Raw genomic sequence first — 21,594 nt, forward strand, 5'->3', positions numbered from 1 at the left:
TGCCTTATCTTATTCTTGTAAGGCTCCATTGTTTAAAGCCCTTGAGCAGGGCAGACATTTTATCTAGCCACCTGGCTTCTCCTCAACTCTTAGTGATTTCGCACATAACCCCTTTCTCTTTCCTTTGTCTAAAGTAATTTGTTTGCTCTGCATTTTAAACACTGAGAGGATTTGCTTTTAACCCTTTCATCCCCCAGTCGGAATGTTTCACCGGCCTCTCCCCAGTGTGAACGCGCTGGTGTGCCAGCAGATTCGAGGACCGAGTGAATCTCTTCCCACACACGGAGCAGGTGAACAGAATCTCTCCTGCTCTCTCCAGCTGGTGTCTCTTCAGGTCCTGGGACCTTTTAAATCTCTTCCCACAGTCAGAACATTTAATCAGTCTCTCATCACTATTAACAAGCTGGTGTCTCAGGAGGGTGGCAGAATGAAAGAATCACTTCAAAAACACGGAGCAGGTCAACGGTCTCTCATCGGTGTGGACAAGCTGGTGTCTCAGCAGCACAGAGGGTACAATTAATCCCTGCCACACACGGAGTGGGTTAAAGGTCTCTCCCTAGTGTGAACTTGCTGGTGTATCATCAGAGCGGATGGCTGAGTCAATCCCTTCCCACACACGGGGCCCGGGTTTCCCCCAGTGTGTGGCCACTGGTGTTGCATCAGGTATTTGTAGATTTTGAAGCTCTTTCAGAACATTTAAAAGGTTTCTCATCAGTGTGAACTCACGGGGGTGCCAGCAGATTGGAGGAGCGACTGAATCAGGTCCTGAGGAATCGTCTAACCCTCAGATCTTGAGGTGATGTTTGGTTTGAGCTTCCTGTCTGTAAATGCTCCACTTCTAAAACCCTGTAAAAGGAGTGTAGAAAGGGTAAGGGGGGAAGCAGGAACTTTTTTGGCTTATTTTGCCTCAAAGCCCAAACAGGGCAGAGCCGGTCCCATTGGTGTCCAGCCGTGCCCACAATAACCAGTGGGCCAGAAACAGCCCAATCCACCTCACTGACTTGGCCCTGAAGTCAAATCAAGTTTCAAAGACAAAAATGACATCCTTTGTGACTGTGACAAAGGTAAACTATCTCTCCTCGTCCTTCTTGACTTGTCTGTAGCCTTTGACACGGTTGATGACTCCATCCTTCTCCCAACACCTCTCCACCGTTGTCCAGCTGGGCGGGACTGCACTCGCCTGGTTCCATTCTTATCTGTCTAATCGTAGCCACAGAATCACCTGCAATGGCTTCTCTTCCCGCTCCCGCATCGTTACCTCTGGTGTCCCCCAAGGATCTATCTTTGGGCCCCTCCTATTTCTCATCTAAATGCTGCCCCTTGGTGACATCTGAAAACACAGCATCAGTTTCCACATGTACGCTGACGACACCCAGCTCTACCTCACCACCACTTCTCTCGACCCCTCCACGATCTCTAATCCAGTTCTGGGTGAGCAGAAATTTTGTCCAATTAAATATTGGGAAGACTAAAGCAATTGTGTTCAGTCCCTGCCACAAACTCCGTTCCCTAGCCACTGACTCAATCCCTCTCGCTAACATCTCTCTGAGGGTGAACCACACTGTTCACAACCTCGGTGTCATATCTGACCCTGAAATGAGCTTCCGACAGCATATCCACAGCATAACAAAGACCGCCTATTTCCACCTCGGTTCCATCGCCTGTCTCCACCCCTGCCTCAGCTCATCCACTGCTGAAACCCTCACCCGGGCCTTTCTTACCTCTAGACTCGACTATTCCAACGCACTCCTGGCTGGCCTCCCACATTCCGCCCCACGTAAACTTGAGGTCATCCAAAACTACCCGTGTCATAACTCAACGCCAAGTCCCATTCACCCATCACCCCTGTGCTCGCTGACCTACATTGGTTCCCGGTTAAGCAATGCTTTGATTTCAAAATTCTCATCCTTGTTTTCAAATCCCTCCACGGCCTCGCCCCTCCCTATCTTAGTTATTCCCTTCAGCCTCACAACCACCCACCCCCCGCGATAGAATCACAGAAAAATAATGACACGGAAGGAGGCCATTCGGCCCATCTTGTCCGTGCCGGCCGATTAAGTGCTATCCATACTAATCCCACTTTCCAGCACTTGGTCCGTGGCCTTGTAGGTTACGGCACTTCAAGTGCATATCCAAGTACTTTTTAAAATGTGATGAGAGTCTCTGCCTCTACCACCCTGTCAGGCAGTGAGTTCCAGACCCCCACCACCCTCTGGGTGAAAACACTTCTCCTCAACTCCCCTCTAAACTTCCGACCAATTTATTTAAATCTACGCCCCCTGGTTGTGGACCCCTCTGCCAAGGGAAATAGGTCCTTCCTATCTTGGTCCCTCAGAATTTTATACACCTCAATCAGGTCTCCCCTCAGCCTCCTCGGTTCCAAAGAAAACAACCTCCTCCCGGCCCCCCCCCGAGACATCTGCGTTCCTCCAATTCTGCCCTCTTGAGCATCCCTGATTATAATCGCTGCACCATCAGTGGCCGTGTCTTCTGTTGCCTCGGCCCTAAGCTCTGGAATTCCCTCCCTGAACCTCTCCGCCTCTCTTTCATAGAAAATAGGAGCAGGAGTCGGCCATTCGGCCCCTCAAGCCTGCTCCGCCATTCAATGATCAAAACCCACTTCTGTGACCAAGCTTTTGGCCATCTGCCCTAATTTCTCCTTTTGTGGCTCGGGGTCACATTTTTCAATGTCTTACAATACTCCTGTGCAGCGCCTTGGGACGTTTTCCTACGTTAAAGGCGCAAAAGAAATACAAGTTGTTGTTGTTCTCATTGTTGGAGGTGAGCTCTGAACAGGCCCCGCCCCCTCCCCCTACTCTGCATGCTCCGCTCCAAGGTGAGCGCAGACTGTGAACAGGCCCAGGCCCCTCCCCCTACTCCGCATACGCCGCTCCAAGGTGAGCGCGGGCTCTGAACAGGCCCCGCCCCCTCCCCCTACTCCGCATGCACCGCTCCAAGGTGAGCGCGGGCTCTGAACAGGCCCCGCCCCCTCCCCCTACTCCGCATGCCCCGCTCCATGGTGAGCGCGGGCTCTGAACAGGCCCCGCCCCCTCCCCCTACTCCGCATGCGCCGCTCCATGGTGAGCGCAGACTGTGAACAGGCCCAGGCCCCTCCCCCTACTCCGCATGCGCCGCTCCAAGGTGAGCGCGGGCTCTGAACAGGCCCCGCCCCCTCCCCCTACTCCGCATGCATCGCTCCAAGGTGAGCGCGGGCTCCTAACAGGCCCCACCCCCTCCCCCTACTCTGCATGCGCCGCCGGGCCCTGCTACCGAGGATGAGCCGCTACCGCGCCTGCGCAGGGCCTCGCATTCTGGGTCAGCCCGGGCAACCGCGAGAGTCCGGGTCACCGGCGGAAAGTGAGTTTTATGAGGGTTTTTTTATATATAGCGGAGAGAAGCGCGGGCGGGGAGATAAATAAAAAGAAAATACAAACCGCACCGTTCCAGCGCCCTCCCGGCACCGAGCGGAGCGGATTGAGCGGCCGCAGCCCCTTCTCTTCTGCAGGGAGCCGGACTGGGGCACGTAATCAACTCCACGGCGGTGACTGATGGGAGCTCCGACCAATAGGGAGAGAGTGGGCAGAGCTTGGAGGACTGAGGTGGTGGCGGGTCCTCCAACCAATCGGGGTGCCCGAGGGATGGGACTTCTGCCGCCTGCTTCTTCCGCTGCTGAGAGAAGTGGAATGCAGCAGAGGGCACTCTTCTGAGTTTGGGGCTCAGGCCTGTTAGTGGAGCAGTGCAGAGGGAACTTTACTCTGCACTGGGCTTTACTCCCTCAGCACTGCACTGGAGGGGCAGCAGAGAGTTTTAGACTTGAGTCTCTGGAGTGGGACTTCAACCCACAACCTTCTGACTCAGAGGAGAGAGTGCTACCGCCTGAGCCACGGCTGACACTCTGTATCTAACCCGTGCTGTACCTGCCCTGGGAGTGTTTGATGGGACAGTGTAGCGTGAGCTTTACTCTGTATCTAACCTGTGCTGTACCTGCTGTTAAGTCTGTGTGTCCCAGTTAAGCTTATTATAAATCACTGGACACAGACCACAAGAATAACTTTAACAGGTCTTTACTATTCGGAGGTCAGGGCTGAACTGCCCAGCAAATCCCTACACAACACTTATATACCGGTGTGGTCACCACCGGTATTACAGTATACAGCAGCCAAGAGAAAGTAGTACATCTCTTAAGGTAGTTCTCTTAAGGTGGAACAGGTTACATACACCACAATCCTCCCTTTTTAGCTTAACAGTTATATCCCCATTTAACATAACAATAACATATATATATACAACTTCATGCAAAACAGTTCAAAGATTCAGTCTCTGAGCAGGCCTCCTGATTCGAGTTGGATAATGCCTTTCAGGGGTCTCTGATTCTCGTTGCTGGGTTGACTCATCTAGTTGGTCTCTTATGGATTGGACATCATCATCAGGTACATTCACTTCTGAGGTAGATGCTTCAGGTTCACTAACTTCTTCCATGGTTGTCTCTGCCGTAACCATAGGTTCGACCCTTGTTCTCGATTCTACCAGTTGGTCAGCATGACGCCGTATTACATTTTCACCAATATCTACCGTGTACATCAGGGGTCCTTGTCTGGCCCGAATTGTTCCAGATTGCCATTTCTCGTTTTTATAGTCCCGGGCTAACACTGGTTGTCCTATTTCAAAACTCCGAGTGGTCTTGTTATTTATATGCTGGAACTGTTTGTCTTCAACTTCCCTCCGCACATTTGGTTTTAACAAGTCCAACCTGGACCGCAACCTCCTGTTATAGAACATCATGGCAGGACTTTGGTTTGTCACTGCATGAGTGGCGTTTCGATATGCCAGTAGGAATTTGTCCACCTTGTGTTGTAGTGGGATCTGATCTTCGCTCATGGCCTTTATTGCTTTTTTGAACGTTTGTACAAATCTCTCGGCCAACCCGTTTGTAGCCGGATGATATAGGGCAGAGGTATGATGTTTCACCCCATTCTTCATGAATTTCTGGAATTCTTCTGACACGAACTGCGGTCCGTTGTCTGAACATATTTGTTCTGGCAATCCATTTCTTGCAAATATCGTTCTTAGCACCGCGATCGTCTTTTCTGAGGTAGTGGTAGTCATCTTAATCACTTCTGGCCATTTATAATGTGCGTCCACCGCAATTAAAAACATGGAGTCCATGAATGGACCAGCAAAGTCAATATGTACACGTTGCCATGGGGTTGAAGGCCATTCCCATGGATGCAGCGGTACAATCGGAGGTGCATTTTGCACTTTTTGGCACCCTGAGCAGCTTTTCGTCAGATCCTCTATCTGTTGGTCGATACCCGGCCACCACACATAAGCCCTAGCAAGGCTTTTCATCTTGACTCCCCCCAGATGACCTTCATGCAGTTCCTTTAGAACTCTCTCTCTTAACTTAGGAGGAATAATCACCCTTGTTCCATACATCAATGTTCCTTGACAGACGGACAGCTGGTCTCGTCTTGCTGAGAATGCCGGTAACAGTGGATCACCATGTGCTGGCCATCCCTTCACTGTCACTTCGTAGACCCGGGACAGTGTCGGGTCGTTCCTGGTTTCTCTTTCAATACTTGCATTGGTGACTGGTAAACATTCGATGATGGTCGAGTGAAATAACTCAACAGGGTCAACCGTCGGTGCCTCCTCCTCTGTAGGTAGTGGCAAGCGCGACAGCCCATCAGCATTACCATGCTGCTTTGTACCTTTGAATTCGATCTGATATTGATGTGGTCCTAGGAAAAGGGACCATCTCTGGAGTCTCTGTGCTGTCATCACCGAAACACCCTTCTTAGGGTTAAAAATGGATACCAACGGCTGGTGGTCTGTCAGAAGCGTAAACTTTTGGCCCTGCAGGTAATGATTAAACTTCTTTACTCCCCACACAAGGCTGAGAGCCTCCCTATCTATCTGAGCATAGTTGCGCTCAGCGGAGGTCAATGATCTGGATGTGAACGCGACTGGCCTCTCCAGGCCATTTGGCAACTTGTGTGAGAGTACTGCCCCAATACCATATGGAGAAGCATCACAAGCCAAACGAATAGGCAGCGTTGGGTTGAAGTGTGCCAACACTTCCTCTGAGGTGATCAATGCCTTGCTTTTGCAAAAGGCCCTCTTACAGTCCTCGCTCCACTTCCATGGTACTCCCTTCTGCAAAAGAGCGTTCAACGGGTGCAGCACCGTGGATAAATTTGGCAGAAACTTATGGTAATAGTTAATCAACCCTCGGAACGACCTCAACTGGGATACATTATCCGGAGCGGGAGCCTTCACAACAGCTTCGATCTTGTCAGGAGACTTATGAAGCCCCTCCTGGTCAATGACATGACCACAGTACGAGATCCGCTTCTGAAAGAACTCACATTTCTGGCGATTAACTCGAAGTCCATATTCTTTCAATCTGGTGAGCACCAGTTCCAAATTTGCAAGGTGTTCCTCGTCATCATCTCCTGTAATCAAAATATCATCCAGGTAACATTGTGTGCCTGGAATTCCCTGTAATACCTGCTCCATGGCCCTCTGCCAAATTGCTGGAGCCGATGCCACTCCAAAAACCAGTCTATTATACCGGTACAAGCCTCTATGCGTGTTGATCGTGAGATACTGGCGTGACTCTTCCTCAACTTCCATCTGTAAGTACGCCTGCACCAGGTCTATCTTGGTGAAGTGTTTCCCGCCAGACAATGAAGCGAAGATAGCCTCAATCCGCGGAAGCGGATACTGCACCGTGTGAAGCACCGGATTAACAGTGATCTTGAAATCTCCACAGATGCGAACCTTCCCCGGTTCCCCCGGCTTGTTGCTCGATGAACGCTTCATGACGGGAACAATGGGCGTGGCCCACTCACTCCAGTCTACCTTAGACAGTACTCCTGAACGTTCGAGCCCTTCCAGCTCAGCTTCCACAGCAGGTCGTATCGCATAAGGTACCGGTCTGGCTTTGAAAAATTTCGGGTTTGCATGTTCTTCAACCTTGATGTTTGCCGTAATTCCTCTCAGTGTTCCCAGTCCCTGTTGGAACACCTCTTTAGCATCATCCAATATTCTGGACAATCGTTTAGGTTTGACATCTTTTTTACCGGAATCTACCGTTAGTGCTTTTAAGGAATGCCAGTCCATATTTATTTTCCTAATCCACTCCCGTCCCAGTAGTGGTGGACCTCCCTCAGGTAGCACATATAAGTCCATTCCTCGGCTTTCTTTGCCCTTGTGGACCACCTTTACCTCTATCTTCCCGATGGGGTATACTCTTTGCCCCGTGTATGTTTTCAATACAATCTCCGTATCCCGTAGGGGAATATGTGGGAATAACCTTTCGTAATCTTGCTTATTCATGACCGTCAATGCCGATCCAGTGTCCAATTCCATCTTCACTTGGACTCCTGCTATCTGAAGTGTGACCCAAATTGTTTGGAGGTCTGCTTCCTTACCAACATTGTGTACTCTTAGACTACCCAGTTCATTACTGCTGGAGTCTGAATCTGACTTCTGTTTGTTCGAACTGTTCTCTGTCACCTTGTGTACCTTTCTGTACTTTTCCTGCGGTGACTTTCTGTTGCTGGTCTTCTTTCCTGACCGGCATACTTTAGCTATGTGACCAAGCCTGCCACATTTTCTGCATTCCTGATTTTTGAACCCGCACTGGTTCTGATCGTGCGTTGTCTTTCCACAACGATAACATTTTACTGTACCCAAGACCATTTGATTGGTGCTGAGTTCCGGTGACCATAGCTGCATTTCCGCCGTGCCTCTCGCTGCGGCTTCATGCGATGCTGCAATAGTGACAGCTTTATCAAGCGTAAGATCATTCTCCTCAAGCAGTCGCTTTTGTGTTCCTTCTTTTAACAATCCACACACAAATTTATCTCTCAGCGCATCTGCTAGCCCTGTTCCAAACTGACAGTGCTTTGCTAGCTTACGCAGTTCAATTAAAAATTCAGCGTTGCTTTCGTCTTTCAGCTGCGTTCTTCTGTAAAATTTAAATCGTTCCGCTATCATCAGTGGTGTGGGGTTTAAATGATTTTTCAGGACAGTAACAATATTCGCGAAAGTCTGATCCACCGGTTCATTTGGTGATAGAAGGTGCTTCAATAGCCCGTATGTCTTCGCACCCATTGAGCTTAATAAGGTTAGTGCTTTCTCATCATCTGGTACCTTATTTGCTTTACAATAAACTTCCATGCGTTCTACATACGTGGTCCAATCTTCGATATCGCTATCAAAGGTATTAATGTTCCCATGTTTAGGCATCCTTGCAAGTTTTTAAAATTTTTCTTTTTCTCAAAATGGCGGCTTCCCGCGCTTGTCTCTTTCCCCCGCCTACTAAAATGGCGGCTTCCCACGCTTGGCGGTCTTTCCCGCACTCGTCTTCTTCCCCCACCGACTACAATGGCGGATTCCCGCATTTGCCTTCTTCCCCCGCTGGCTGCAATGGCGATTGCCGTGCTGCTGCCATTCTCGCCTCCCCAGCGGTTCTCAATTCCCCGACGCTGCTTTGCCTCGCAGCCCCACTTGCAGCCCGGTCCTTTACACCGGCTGCGTTTGAGTTCTCCGTGGCTCTCGTGCCTTAAGCTGCCCCAGTCGCTGCGCCTCTCGGCCTCGATTGCAGCCCGGCCCTTTTTACCGGCCGTGGTCGAGTTCTCCGCCCTTTTTTCTCCATTTTCCCTCCCCCACTCACAGTCAACGCGGCCGACTTTCTGCTCATGTCGCTGATCGGCTTACCCACCACCATGGTAGAAGGGATGATCACTGCCTGTCGCTGATGGAGGGCTTCATGGTCAGAATTTTCTTTTTAACCCGGGTTCTCGATGCCTCCCGTGTGATGGTGCTCAGCAGAATGATGAGGGCGGATGCCTCTTCTCGACGCCCGTTCTGAGGACGAAGCTGCATTGGATGTAAAACTGCTGCAGGGTAAGATCGGCCTCGTCGCCACTGTTAAGTCTGTGTGTCCCAGTTAAGCTTATTATAAATCACTGGACACAGACCACAAGAATAACTTTAACAGGTCTTTACTATTCGGAGGTCAGGGCTGAACTGCCCAGCAAATCCCTACACAACACTTATATACCGGTGTGGTCACCACCGGTATTACAGTATACAGCAGCCAAGAGAAAGTAGTACATCTCTTAAGGTAGTTCTCTTAAGGTGGAACAGGTTACATACACCACACCTGCCCTGGGAGTGTTTGATGGGACAGTGTAGAGGGAGTTTTGCTCTGTATCTAACCCATGCTGTACCTGCCCTGGGAGTGCTTGATGGGATAGTGTAGAGTGAGCTTTACTCTGTATCTAACCTGTGCTGTACCTGCCCTGGGAGTGTTTGATGGGACAGTGTAGAGTGAGCTTTACTCTGTATCTAACCTGTGCTGTACCTGCCCTGGGAGTGTTTGATGGGACAGTGTAGAGGGAGTTTTACTCTGTATCTAACCCGTGCTGTACCTGCCCTGGGAGTGTTTGATGGGATAGTGTAGAGGGAGATTTACTCTGTATCTAACCCGTGCTGTACCTGCCCTGGGAGTGTTTGATGGGACAGTGTAGAGGGAGCTTTACTCTGTATCTAACCTGTGCTGTACCTGCCCTCACGAGCAAATTTGGCTAGGGTAAATAAAATAAGAGGGTTAAATGCGTGGCTCAAACACTGGTGTGGGAGAAATGGGTTTTGCTTCTTGGGACACTTGCACCAGTACTGGGACAGGAGAGAGTTGTTCCATTGGGATGGGCTTCACTTGGCCAGTGCTGGGAGTAGAACCCTGGTGAATCGAATAACTAGGGCTGTAGAGAGGGCTTTAAACTAATTAGTGGGGGGGAGGTTTCAAGAGAGCAAAAAATATAAATGTCAGTGGAGAAGGCAATAGAGCAAGGTAGCAGTGGGGGAATTAAAAACCAGAGTGTGTCAGGAAGGGACAGAATATATAAAGATAAAGGTAAAATAGTAAAGGGGGTAAAAGCAGGAATAAATTGTCACAAAACATATTTAAAAGTTCTTTATCTGAATGCACGCAGCATTCGTAACAAAATAGATGAGTTGATGGTACAAATAACTGCACATGGGTATGATCTGGTGGCCATTGCGGAGACATGGCTGCAGGGTGACCATGACTGGGAACTAAACATCCAGGGGTATTTGACTATTAGGAAGGACAGACAGGAAGGAAAAGGAGGTGGGGTGGCTGTGTTAATAAAGGATGGAATCACTGCAATAGTGAGAAATGATATTGGGTCAAAGGATCAGGATAGTGAAACGGTTTGGGTGGAGATAAGGAATAATAAGGGGAAAAAGTCACTAGTGGGCATAGTCTATCGGCCTCCTAACAGTCGCAACTCTGTTGGTCGGAGTATAAATCAGGAAATAGTTGGGGCTTGTAATAAGGGAACAGCTATAATCATGGGAGATTTTAACTTTCATATTGACTGGACATATCAAATTGGGCAGGGCAGCCTTGAGGAAGAGTTCATAGAGCGCATTAGGGACGGGTTCCTTGAGCAGTATGTTACTGAACCAACCAGGGGGCAGGCAATCTTAGATCTGGTTCTGTGTAATGAGACAGGATTAATAAAAAATGTCCTAGTAAAAGATCCCCTTGGAATGAGTGACCATAACATGGTTGAATTCCAAATTCAGTTGGAGGGTGAGAGAGTTGGATCTCAAACGAGCGTACTAAGCTTAAATAAAGGAGACTATGTAGGTATGAGAGCAGAGTTGACTAAAGTGGACTGGGAAAATAGATTAAGGTGTAAGACGGTACATGAGCAGTGGTGTACATTCAAGGAGATATTTCACAACTTTCAAGAAAAATATATTCCACTGAGGAAAAGGGGGCATAAAAGAAAAGACAGCCATCCGTGGCTAAGTAAAGTAATAAAGGATAGTATCCGACTGAAAACAAGGGCATATAAAGTAGCCAAATCTAGTGGGAGGATAGAAGATTGGGAAGCATTTAAAAGCCAGCAAAGAATAACTAAAAGATTAATTAAGAAAGGGAAGATAGATTATGAACGTAAACAAGCAAAAAATATAAAAACAGATAGCAAGAGTTTCCACAGTTATATAAAAAGAGAAAGGGTGGCTAAAGTGAATGTTGGTCCCTTAGAGGACGAGAACGGGAAATTAGTAGTGGGGAACATGGAGATGGCAAAAACGCTGAACAAATATTTTGTATCAGTCTTTACAGTAGAGGACACTAGCAATATCCCAACACTGGACAAACAGGGGCCTATAGGGGGGGAGGAGCTAAACACGATTAAAATCACTAAGGAGATGGTACTCGGTAAGACAATGGGACTTAAGGCAGATAAATCCCCATGACCTGATGGCTTACATCCTCGGGTCTTGAGAGAGGTAGCGGTGGGGATTGCGGATGCATTGGTGGTAATTTTCCAAAACTCCCTGGATTCAGGCAAGGTCCCAGCAGGTTGGAAAACTGCTAATGTAACGCCCTTATTTAAAAAGGGAGGTAGACAAAAGGCTGGAAACTATAGACCAGTTAGCCTAACATCTGTAGTTGGTAAAATGCTGGAGTCCATTATTAAGGAAGCAGTAACAGGACATTTGGATAAGCATAATTTAATCGGACAGAGTCAGCATGGTTTTATAAAGGGGAAGTCATGTTTGACAAATTTGCTCGAATTCTTTGAGGATGTAACAAACAGGGTGGATAAAGGGGAACCAGTGGATGTGGTGTATTTGGACTTCCAAAAGGCATTTGACAAGGTGCCACACGAAAGATTACTGCACAAGATAAAAAATCACGGGATTGGTGGTAATACACTGGCATGGGTGGAAGATTGGCTATCTAACAGAAAACAGAGAGTTGGGATAAATGGTTCATTCTCGGGTTGGCAATCAGTAACTAGTGGTGTTCCGCAGGGGTCAGTGCTGGGACCCCAACTCTTCACAATCTATATTAATGATTTGGAGGAGGGGACCGAGTGCAACATATCCAAGTTTGCCGACAATACAAAGATGGGAGGGAAAGCAGTGAGTGAGGAGGACATAAAAAACCTGCAAAAGGACATAGACAGGCTAAGTGAGTGGGCAGAAATTTGGCAGATGGAATATAATGTTGGAAAGTGTGAGGTTATGCACTTTGGCAGAAAAAATCAAAGAGCAAGTTATTATCTAAATGGAGAGAAACTGCAAAGTGCTACAGTACAAAGGGATCTGGGGGTCCTGGTGCATGAAACACAGAAGGTTAGTATGCAGTTACAGCAGGTGATCAGGAAGGCCAATGGAATCTTGGCTTTTATTGCAAGGGGGATGGAGTATAAAAGCAGGGAAGTCTTGCTTCAGTTATGCAGGGTACTGGTGAGGCCACACCTGGAATATTGCGTACAGTTTTGGTTTCCATATTTAAGAAAAAATATACTTGCTCTCGAGGCAGTTCAGAGAAGGTTCACTCAGTTGATTCCGGAGATGAGGGGGTTGACTTATGAGGAAAGGTTGAGTAGGTTGGGCCTCTACTCATTGGAATTCAGAAGAATGAGGCGCGATCTTATCGAAACATATAAGATTGTGAGGGGGCTTGATCGGGTGGATGTGGTGAGGATGTTTCCACTGATGGGTGAGACTAGAACTAGGGGGCATAATCTTAGAATGAGGGGCTGCCGTTTCAAAGCTGAGATGAGAAACTTCTTCACTCAGAGGGTAGTAAATCTATGGAATTTGCTACCTCAGATAGCTGTGGAAGCTGCGACATTAAATAAATTTAAAACAGAGATCGACAGTTTCCTAACTGATAAGGGAATTAGGGGTTCTGGGGAGCGGGCAGGGAAGTGGACGTGAGTCTAGTTTCAGATCAGCCATGATCCTATTGAATGGCGGAGCAGGCCCGAGGGGCCGTATGGCCTACTTCTGCTGCTAGTTCTTATGTTCTTATTCTCTTCACATATCTATAAAAGCTTTTACAGTCAGTTTTTAATGTTACCTGCTAGCTTACTCTCATATTCTATTTTCCCCTTCTTAATTAATCCCTTTGTCCTCCTTTGTTGAATCCTAAACTGCTCCCAATCCTCAGGTTTACTGCTTTTTCTGGCCAATTTATATGTCCTCTCCTTGGATCTTATGCTATCCCTAATTTCCCTTGTTAGCCATGGTTGAGTCACCTTTTTTGTTTTATTTTTATGCCAAACTGGGATGAACAAATTTTGTGGTTCATCCATGCGGTCTTTGAATGTTTGCCATTGCCTATCCACCGTTAACCCTTTGAGTGACATTCCCCAATCAATCCTACCCAACACGCGCCTCAGACCATCGTAGTTTCCTTTATTTAAATTCAGGACCCTAGTCTCTGATTCAACAACTTAATTCTCCATCTTAATGAAGAATTCTATCATATTATGATCGATCTGACCCAAGGGGCCTCGTACAACAAGACTGTTAATTAATCCTTTTTCGTTACATAATAACCAGTCTAAGATGGCCTGATCTCTGGTTGGTTCCTCGACATATTGGTCCAGGAAACCATCCCGTAAACACTCCAGGAATTCCTCCTCCACAATATTGTTACTAATTTGGTTAGCCCAAATTAATGTATAATTTTGTATGCTTCAATGAGATCTCCTCTCATTCTTCTGAATTCAAGAGAATACAGGTCTAGTTTACTCAATCTCTTCTAATACGACAGTCCCGCCATCCCAGGAATCAATCTCGTGAACCTTTGTTGCACTCCCTCTATGGCAAGTATATCCTTCCTTAGGTAAGGAGACCAAAATTGTACACAGTACTCCAGGTGTGGTCTCACCAAGGCCCTTTATAATTGGAGGCAGCGTTGGTGCTACCTCTCCAGTGATTTGAGGTGCACTGGAGAGGTACCACCAATGCTGCCTCCGCAAGATCCTGCACATTCATTGGCAGGATAGACGCACCAACGTCAGTGTTCTCGCTCAGGCCAACATCCCCAGCATCGAAGCTTTGACCACACACGATCAGCTCCGATGGATGGGTCACATTGTCCGCATGCCCGACACGAGACTCCCAAAACAAGCGCTCTACTCAGAGCTCCGGCAAGGCAAGAGAGTCCCAGGTGGACAGAGGAAATGCTTCAAGGACACCCTCAAAGCCTCCTTGAAAAAGTGCAACATCCCCACCGACACCTGGGAATCCCTGGCCCAAGACCGCACAAAGTGGAGAAGCATCCGGGAAGGCGCCGAACACCTCGAGTCTCTTCACCAGGAGTAAGCGGAAGCCAAGCGCAAGGAGCGCACGTCAACCCAAGCACCCCACCCACCCACCCCTTCAACCACCGTCTGCCCCACCTGTGTGAACTCATCAGTCACCTGAGAACTCATTTTTAACGTGTAAGCAAGTTATCCTCGGTTCCAAGGGACTGCCTAAGAAGATATAATGGAGTAAGACTTCTTTACTCCTGTACTCAAATCCTCTTGTAATGAAGGCCAGCATACCATTTGCCTTCTTAACTGCCTTTCATGACCACCAGACGTCCCAAAGTGCTTTACAGCCAATGAAGTACTTTTGAAGTATAGTCACTGTTGTAATGTGAGAAATGCGGCAGCCAATTTGCACACAGCAAGCTCCCACAAACAGCAATGTGAAAATGGTTAGATAATCTGTTTTTTCTTCATTTTGATTGAGGGATAAATATTGGGCTCAAAACACCGGGGATAACGTCTTCCAAGTAGCACCATGTGATCTTTTATGTCCACCTGAGGGGGCAGACGGGGGCCTCGGTTTAACGTCGCATCTGTAGGATGGCACCTCCGATACTGCAGCGCTCCTTCATTATTGCCCCTCCGACAATGCGGCTCTCCCGCAGCATTGCTTCCCCCGACAGTGCGACGCTCCCGCAGTACTGCCCCTCCGACAGTGCGACGCTCCCTCAGTACTGCCCCTCAGACAGTGCGGCGCTCCCGCAGTACAGCCCCTCCGATGGAGCAGCGCTCCCTCAGTACTGCCCCTCCGACAGTGCAGCACCCCCTCAGCACTGCCCCTCCGACAGTGCGGTGCTCCCTCAGCACTGCCCCTCCAACAGTGCGGCGCTCCCTCAGTACTGCCCATCCAACAGTGCGGCGCTCCCTCAGTACTGCCCCTCCGACAGTTCGGTGCTCCCTCAGCACCGCATGGGAGTGTCAGCTTCGCTTTATATGCTCAAGTCCCTGGAGCGGGATTTGAACCCACAACCTTCTGACTCTGCTATCCACTGAGCCACAGCTGACTCCAGTCTTTTACAGTTTCATCATAACTTCCTTGCTTTTGCACTCTACGCCTCTCCTAAAACAGGGGAGTTATGATGAATTGTTAAACAGTTTGTTTTGCAGAGTGACCAAGGCTGTCTGTAGGAAACAATTGTGCATTTGAAAGCAGCTTGTATTGTGAAGCTTGTGCCCCTTTGCCAGGCCTGCTGCCTGCGGCCCCTCTCCCAGATTCCAGCCCCAGCTCTGTGCTGACTGAGCTGCTCTCACCTGGGGACAGTGCGTCACAATTGGCCCCAGCGCACCTGAGCTGGAGAGGAGGCCCTGCCCCCTTGCCGCGCTGCCATTGCTTGGACGACCAGGCCGCCCAGTTCAGTCCTCCCACTGCAGCCCTCATCTTATTGGTCAGAGCTCCCGTCAGTCACAGGCCGGGCCGGCCTCCATCCCTGAATGTCCTCTTCCTGTGATGACATCACAATCGGGCCCCAGCCTGAGCGCCGGGGAGGAAGGCCCCGCCCCCTAGGCGCGCCGCCACTGGTTGAAGGACCAGACCCCCCTGTTTAGTCCTCCCAGCTCAGCCCTCTTCCTGGTACGATAGCAAAATACTGCAGATGTTGGAAATCCGAAATAACAACAGAAAATGCTGGAAAAACTCAGAAGGTCAGGCAACATCCGTGGAGAGAAATTTTGAAGAAGTTTTGAAGAAGGGTCCAACCCGAAATGTCAACTCAAATTTCTCTCCACGGATGTTGCCTGACCTGCTGAGTTTTTCCAGCATTTTCTGTTGTTATTTCAGCCCTCTTCCTATTGGTCAGCGCTCCCGTCAGTCAGAATCACATTGCTCCGGCTCACTCCTCCACCCCGCGCGGTTCAATCCGCTCCGTTCGGTGTCCGCGGAGGTCCCGCCTGACTCTCAGGTTTGGGTTTTCTCGTATTTTTCTTTATAATCTCGCTCTCCGCTCCCCCCTCACCTTGATTTAAATCGGTTCCCCAACACTTTACTTTACCTCGGCCGCTGATTCCGCCTCTTATCCGGGCCCGGCCTTCCGTCTGCTCCCCGGAGGCCCCGCGCAGGCGCACTGGCAGCCTGGTGTTATGGTGGGGCCAAATGAGCATGCGCGGCCCCTCCTCTCCACATTTAAAGGGACCCCCACATTTAACGGGACACCCACCCCCCCTCTTGTGTGTTCTTCTGATTAAAGGGGCTGTGACAATTCCCCCAGCCACCGCACTTTAGCAAGTATGTGAAAGACCTTGAGAGCCAGCCAGTGGCTCAGTTGGGAGCACCCTCGTCTCTCAGTCAGAAAGTTGTGGGTTCAAAGTCCCCACTCCAGGGACTCGAGCACATAAACCAAGGCTGATGCTCTGGTGTTATGGTAGGGCCGAATGAGCATGTGCGGCCCCCCACTGTCGGAGGGGCGGTGCCCTGTCAGATGGGCAGTACTGAATGAGCGCCACACTGTGGGAGGGTCAGTACTGAGGGAGCGCCGCACTGCCGGAGGGGCAGTACTGAGGGAGTGCTGCACTGTCGGAGGGGCGGTACTGAGGGAGTGCCGCACTGTCGGAGGGGTAGTACTGAGGGAGCGCCCCACTGTCAGAGGGGCAGTACTGAGGAAGCACCACACTGTCAGAGGGGCAGTACAGAGGGAGCGCCGCACTGTCGGAGGGACAGTACTGAGGGAGCACCGCACTGTCGGAGGGGCAGTACTGAGGGAGCGCTGCACTGTCGGAAGGTCAGTACTGAGGGAGTGCTGCAGTGTCGGAGGGGCAGTACTGAGGTAGCACCGCACTGTTGGAGGGGCAGTACTGAGGGAGCGCCGCACTGTTGGAGGGCTGTCTTTCGGAAGAGACGTTCAGGTGGACATAAAAGATCCCATTATTTCGCAGAAGGGCAGGAGAGTTATCTCCGGTGTCCTGGCCATTATTTATCATGCAAATTGGCTGCAGTGTTTCCCACATTACAACAGCGACTGCACTTCAAAAAGTACTTCATTGGCTGTAAAACCGTTGGTCGTGAAAGGCGCTGTATAAAGGCCAGTCTTTTTTTATTTTCTCTCCTGTATTTACATTAATTACTTATATAAATCTCTTTTACTGTCTCTTGCAAGGGGAGGAATTGCAGACGGGCAGCTTAACGCAAACTTCACACGAAGATCTGACAGAATTACTCGATTCATCAGGACCTGAATATCATCGACATATGGAAGCAGAAAGCAGCAATCAGAATGCGGGCAAACTGCACACGTGTCTTGTGTGTGGACGTGGATTCAACCAAAGGTGCAGCCTGGGGAGGCACAAGTGTAACCAAAGCAAGGAGAGTCTGTGCAAATGTCGGGAATGCGGGAAGGAATTCAGTTGCCTTTCTGAGCTGGAGACTCATCAACGCAGTCACTCTGTGAAATGGCCATTCACCTGCATTGTGTGTGGGAAGGGATTCACTCATTCAAGCACCCTGCGGGCACACCAGCGAGTTCACACTGGGGAGAGGCCGTTTACCTGCTCCGACTGCGGGAAGGGATTCACTCAACAATCCAACATGCTGACACACCAGCGAGTTCACACCGGGGAGAGGCCGTTCACCTGCTCAGTGTGTGGGAAGGGATTCACTCAACAATTCGCCCTGCTGAGACACCGGCGAGTTCACACCGGGGAGAAGCCGTTCGCCTGCTCTCACTGTGAGAAGAGGTTTAACCAGTCTTGCAACCTGTTGATACACGAGCGTGTTCACGCTGATGAGAGCCCTTTTCAGTGCTCCGACTGTGAGAAGGGCTTCAGAAGATCCAGCAATCTGATACGGCACCAGCAAGTTCACACCGGGGAGTGGGCATTCACCTGCTCCGTGTGTGGGAAGGGGTTCACTTTCTCCTCCGCCCTGCTGATGCACCAGCTGGTTCACACTGACGAGAGGCCGTTCACCTGCTCCGAGTGCAGGAAAGGATTCAATTGTCCCTCCACTCTGCGGGAACACCAGCTGCTTCACACTGACGAGAGGCCGTTCTCCTGCTCCGAGTGCGGGAAAGGATTCACTCGTCTCACCTATCTGCGGGAACACCAGCTGGTTCATACTGACGAGAGGCCGTTTAAATGTTCCGAATGTGACAAGAGTTTCAAATGCTCCAAGGGCCTGAAGAAGCATCGACGCAACCACACCGGGGAGAGGCCATTCAGCTGCTCTCACTGCGGGAAGAGGTTTACGCACTCATCCAATCTTCGGAAACACCAGTTCACCCACGCCGGGAAGAGGCCGTTCCCATGCTCAGTGTGTGACAAGGGATTCACCAGTCCATCTCACCTGCTGAGACACCAGCGAGTTCACACCTGAGCGCATTGGTCCCATTCTGCTTTCAATCACATGAAGGACTATTCTGTGTTAATAATGGCAACTACCGGGTCGGGCTGGGGGGCGGGGGTGGCGGGCTGTTTGAAGATGCTGATAATAACCCCAGTAACTAGGCTGGAGTTTAAGAGGGGTCAGCCTCGGCTCAGTGGGTGACACTCTCACCTCTAGAGTCAGAAGGTCGTGGGTTTGAGTCCCACTCTGGAGACTTGAGCACATAATCTAGGCTGACACTCCATGGCAGTACTGAGGGAGAGCTGCTCTGTCAGAGGTGCCACCTTTCAGATGCAACGTTAAACCAAGGCCCCGTCTGCCCTCTCAGGTGGGTGTAAAAGATCCTGTGGCCGCTATTTCAAAAAATGGAATCGAGAAAGGATCTCAACTCGGAAGATCAGGAAGTAGAATAAGGAGTGAAGGAATAACAAGGGGCAGAAAACACTGGTTGGAGTAGTATAAAGGCCCCCTAACCGTAGCTAAACTGTTAGACAGAATATTAATCAAGAAATAGTTGGAGCTTGCAACAAAGGTAATGCAATAATCTTGGGGGACATTAATCTTCATATAGACTGGACAAATCAAATTGGCAAAGGTAGTCTGGAGGATGAGTTCATGGGATGCATTTGGGACAGTTTCCTAGAACAATATGTTATGGAACCAACCAGGGAACAGGCTATTTTAGATCATGTGTTGTGTAATGAGACAGGGTTAATTAGCAATCTCATAGTAAAGGATCCTCTGGGGCAGAGTGATCATAATATGATAGAATTTTATGTTAATTTTGAGAGTGACTTGCCTCAGTCCAAAACTAGAGTCTTAAATTTAAATAAAGCCTATTGCATAGGTATGAGGGGCGAGTTGGCTAAGGTAGATTGGAAAAATAGATTAAAAGGTATAGCGGTAGATAAGCAGTGGCTAGCATTTAAAGAAATATTTCATAATTCTCAACAAAAATACATTCCATTGAGAAACAAAAACTCCACGGGAAAAGTGATCCAACCGTGGCTAACTAAAGAAGTTAAGGATAGCATTAGATTGAAAGAAGAAGCTTATAATGTTGCAAAGAATAATAGTAAGGCTGAGGATTGGGAGAGTTTCAGAAAACAGTAAAGGTTGACCAAAAATTGATGATAAGAGAAAAAATAGAATGAGAGAAAAATAGCAAGAAATATAAAAGCAGATTGTAAGAGTTTCTACAAGTATGTAAAAAGGAAAAGAGTAGCAAAAGTAAACATTGGTCCCGTAGAGGCTGAGGCAGGAGAAATTATTATGGGGAATAAGAAAATAGCAGAAAAGTTAAAAAAATATGTCTTCACAGTAGAAGACACAAAAAGCACAGCAACAATGGTGGGGTACCAAGGGTATAATGAGGGTGAGGAACTTAACGTAATTAATATAAGTAGAGAAAAGGTACGAGGAAAACTAATGGGACTAAAAGCCAACAAATCCCCTGGACCTGACGGCCTACATCCTAGGGTTGTAAAAGATGTGGCTGAAGAGATAGTGGATGCATTGGTTTTGATCTTCCAAAATTCCCTAGATTGTAGAATGGTCCCAGCGGTTTGGAAGGTCGCAAATGTAACACCGTTATTCAAAGAAGGTGGGAGAGGAAAAACAGGGAACTACAGGCCAGTTAGTGTGACATCAGTGTAGGATAGCGTGTACCTGTAGGATTTAGTAAACATTATTAAGATTCGATAACCATTCTAATATAACTATAATATGTGAAATTGTATGTTAAGATCCTAAAAGCCTGTATAAAATGGAGAATGGCTGAGAGCAAAGCAGGATGGGATTATGCCAACCTGACTAAAAACCTCTGTTTAAAATTACTGACGTAATGGAATGTTGTGCTAAGTTTATGGAGACGAGGAATTCAGCAATATTATGCTTAAAGAGATAAAAACTAGAGAGATAGATAAGAGTTGGAGACGTCCTTCATTGGTCCAGCTATAGGATGGACCGACTGTTTTGTCAACATTCTAGGAAGTGTTCTGTGAAAAGTGAAGATCTGAGATAAGGGTACTTTGTTATGCAGAGAGAAAAAGTCAGAAGGATCAAACAAGGTCATAAGATGGGTAACGAGGGAGCAAGACTTTTTACCAGGTGTTAGAGGGTTAATTACTGCCACGTAGGCAAAACGAGAGGGAAAAGGGTATAAAGATACAGGTTTTGAACATCGAAAGCAGCGCACTGTGTAACCAGAGATTGATAGGAGCTTCGGTCAACAGAACACAGCAAGATCCCAAAGAAGCGTGCATGGGTCAACGGAACACAGCAAGATACATCAGGAGACTTGCGCCACGGACACTCGGAAGCAACGCCGGGGTTTGAAAGAACAGACTGTGACTATCTTCTTGTTAAGTACTACTTCTTTGTACCGGATGTTTAATGCTTAATAAACCTGTTTTACTGATACACAATATACCTGGACCCAGAGTGGTTTGTGTAGTCACGGACTGTTTTACTGATACACAGTATACCTGTACCCAGAGCGGTTTGTGTAGTCACGGACTGTTTGACTGACACACAATATATCTGTACACAGAGTGGTTTGTGTAGTCACGGACTGTTTTACTGATACACAATATACCTGGACCCAGAGTGGTTTGTGTAGTCACGGACTGTTTTACTGACACACAATATATCTGTACATAGAGTGCTTTGTGTAGTCACGGACTGTTTTACTGATACACAATATACCTGGACTCAGAGTGGTTTGTGTAGTCACGGACTGTTTTACTGATACACAATATACCTGCACCCAGAGTGGTTTGTGTAGTCACTGACTGTTTTACTGATACACAATATACCTGGCCCCAGAGTGGTTTGTGTAGTGCGATCAACCACCCCCTAGACCGAAGGGTGTGTTGATGCGGGAACAGGAGAACACAAGCACAATCACAAGATTGGTCTATGAAAACAGCACTTAGCTCTGTTTTATTTTAGCAAACGGGGAAAAAAGGTTCACGTCTGGCAAAATCTGAAAACATTTGACTTTCAAATAGAATAAGTCCACTTTCTCCAAAAACAATAAGCCAGGGTTACTTTACCACTGGATCTTTCTCCTCGGGCGCCGGCCTTCTCCTCGGGCGCCGGCCTTCTCCT

The 21,594-nt window shown here is 48.5% G+C and overlaps 1 protein-coding gene across 1 annotated transcript in view; it reads left to right on the forward strand.

Moving 5' to 3' along the window:
* The window catches only part of LOC147118277 (uncharacterized), a 53,767-nt gene extending 35,272 nt beyond the window's left edge, over positions 1-18,495 (forward strand). The window contains exon 2 of the mRNA XM_085984364.1: positions 17,545-18,495. Within this exon, the coding sequence (XP_085840490.1) occupies positions 17,545-18,474 (930 nt within the window). The 3' untranslated portion in view covers positions 18,475-18,495. The remainder of the gene's footprint in view (positions 1-17,544) is intronic.
* The last annotated feature ends 3,099 nt before the right edge of the window (positions 18,496-21,594 follow it).

This window comes from Somniosus microcephalus, chromosome 4 (genome assembly GCF_052327205.1).
Source record: "Somniosus microcephalus isolate GS21.2 chromosome 4, FLI_Smic_1.0, whole genome shotgun sequence".
Lineage (NCBI taxonomy): Eukaryota > Metazoa > Chordata > Chondrichthyes > Squaliformes > Somniosidae > Somniosus > Somniosus microcephalus.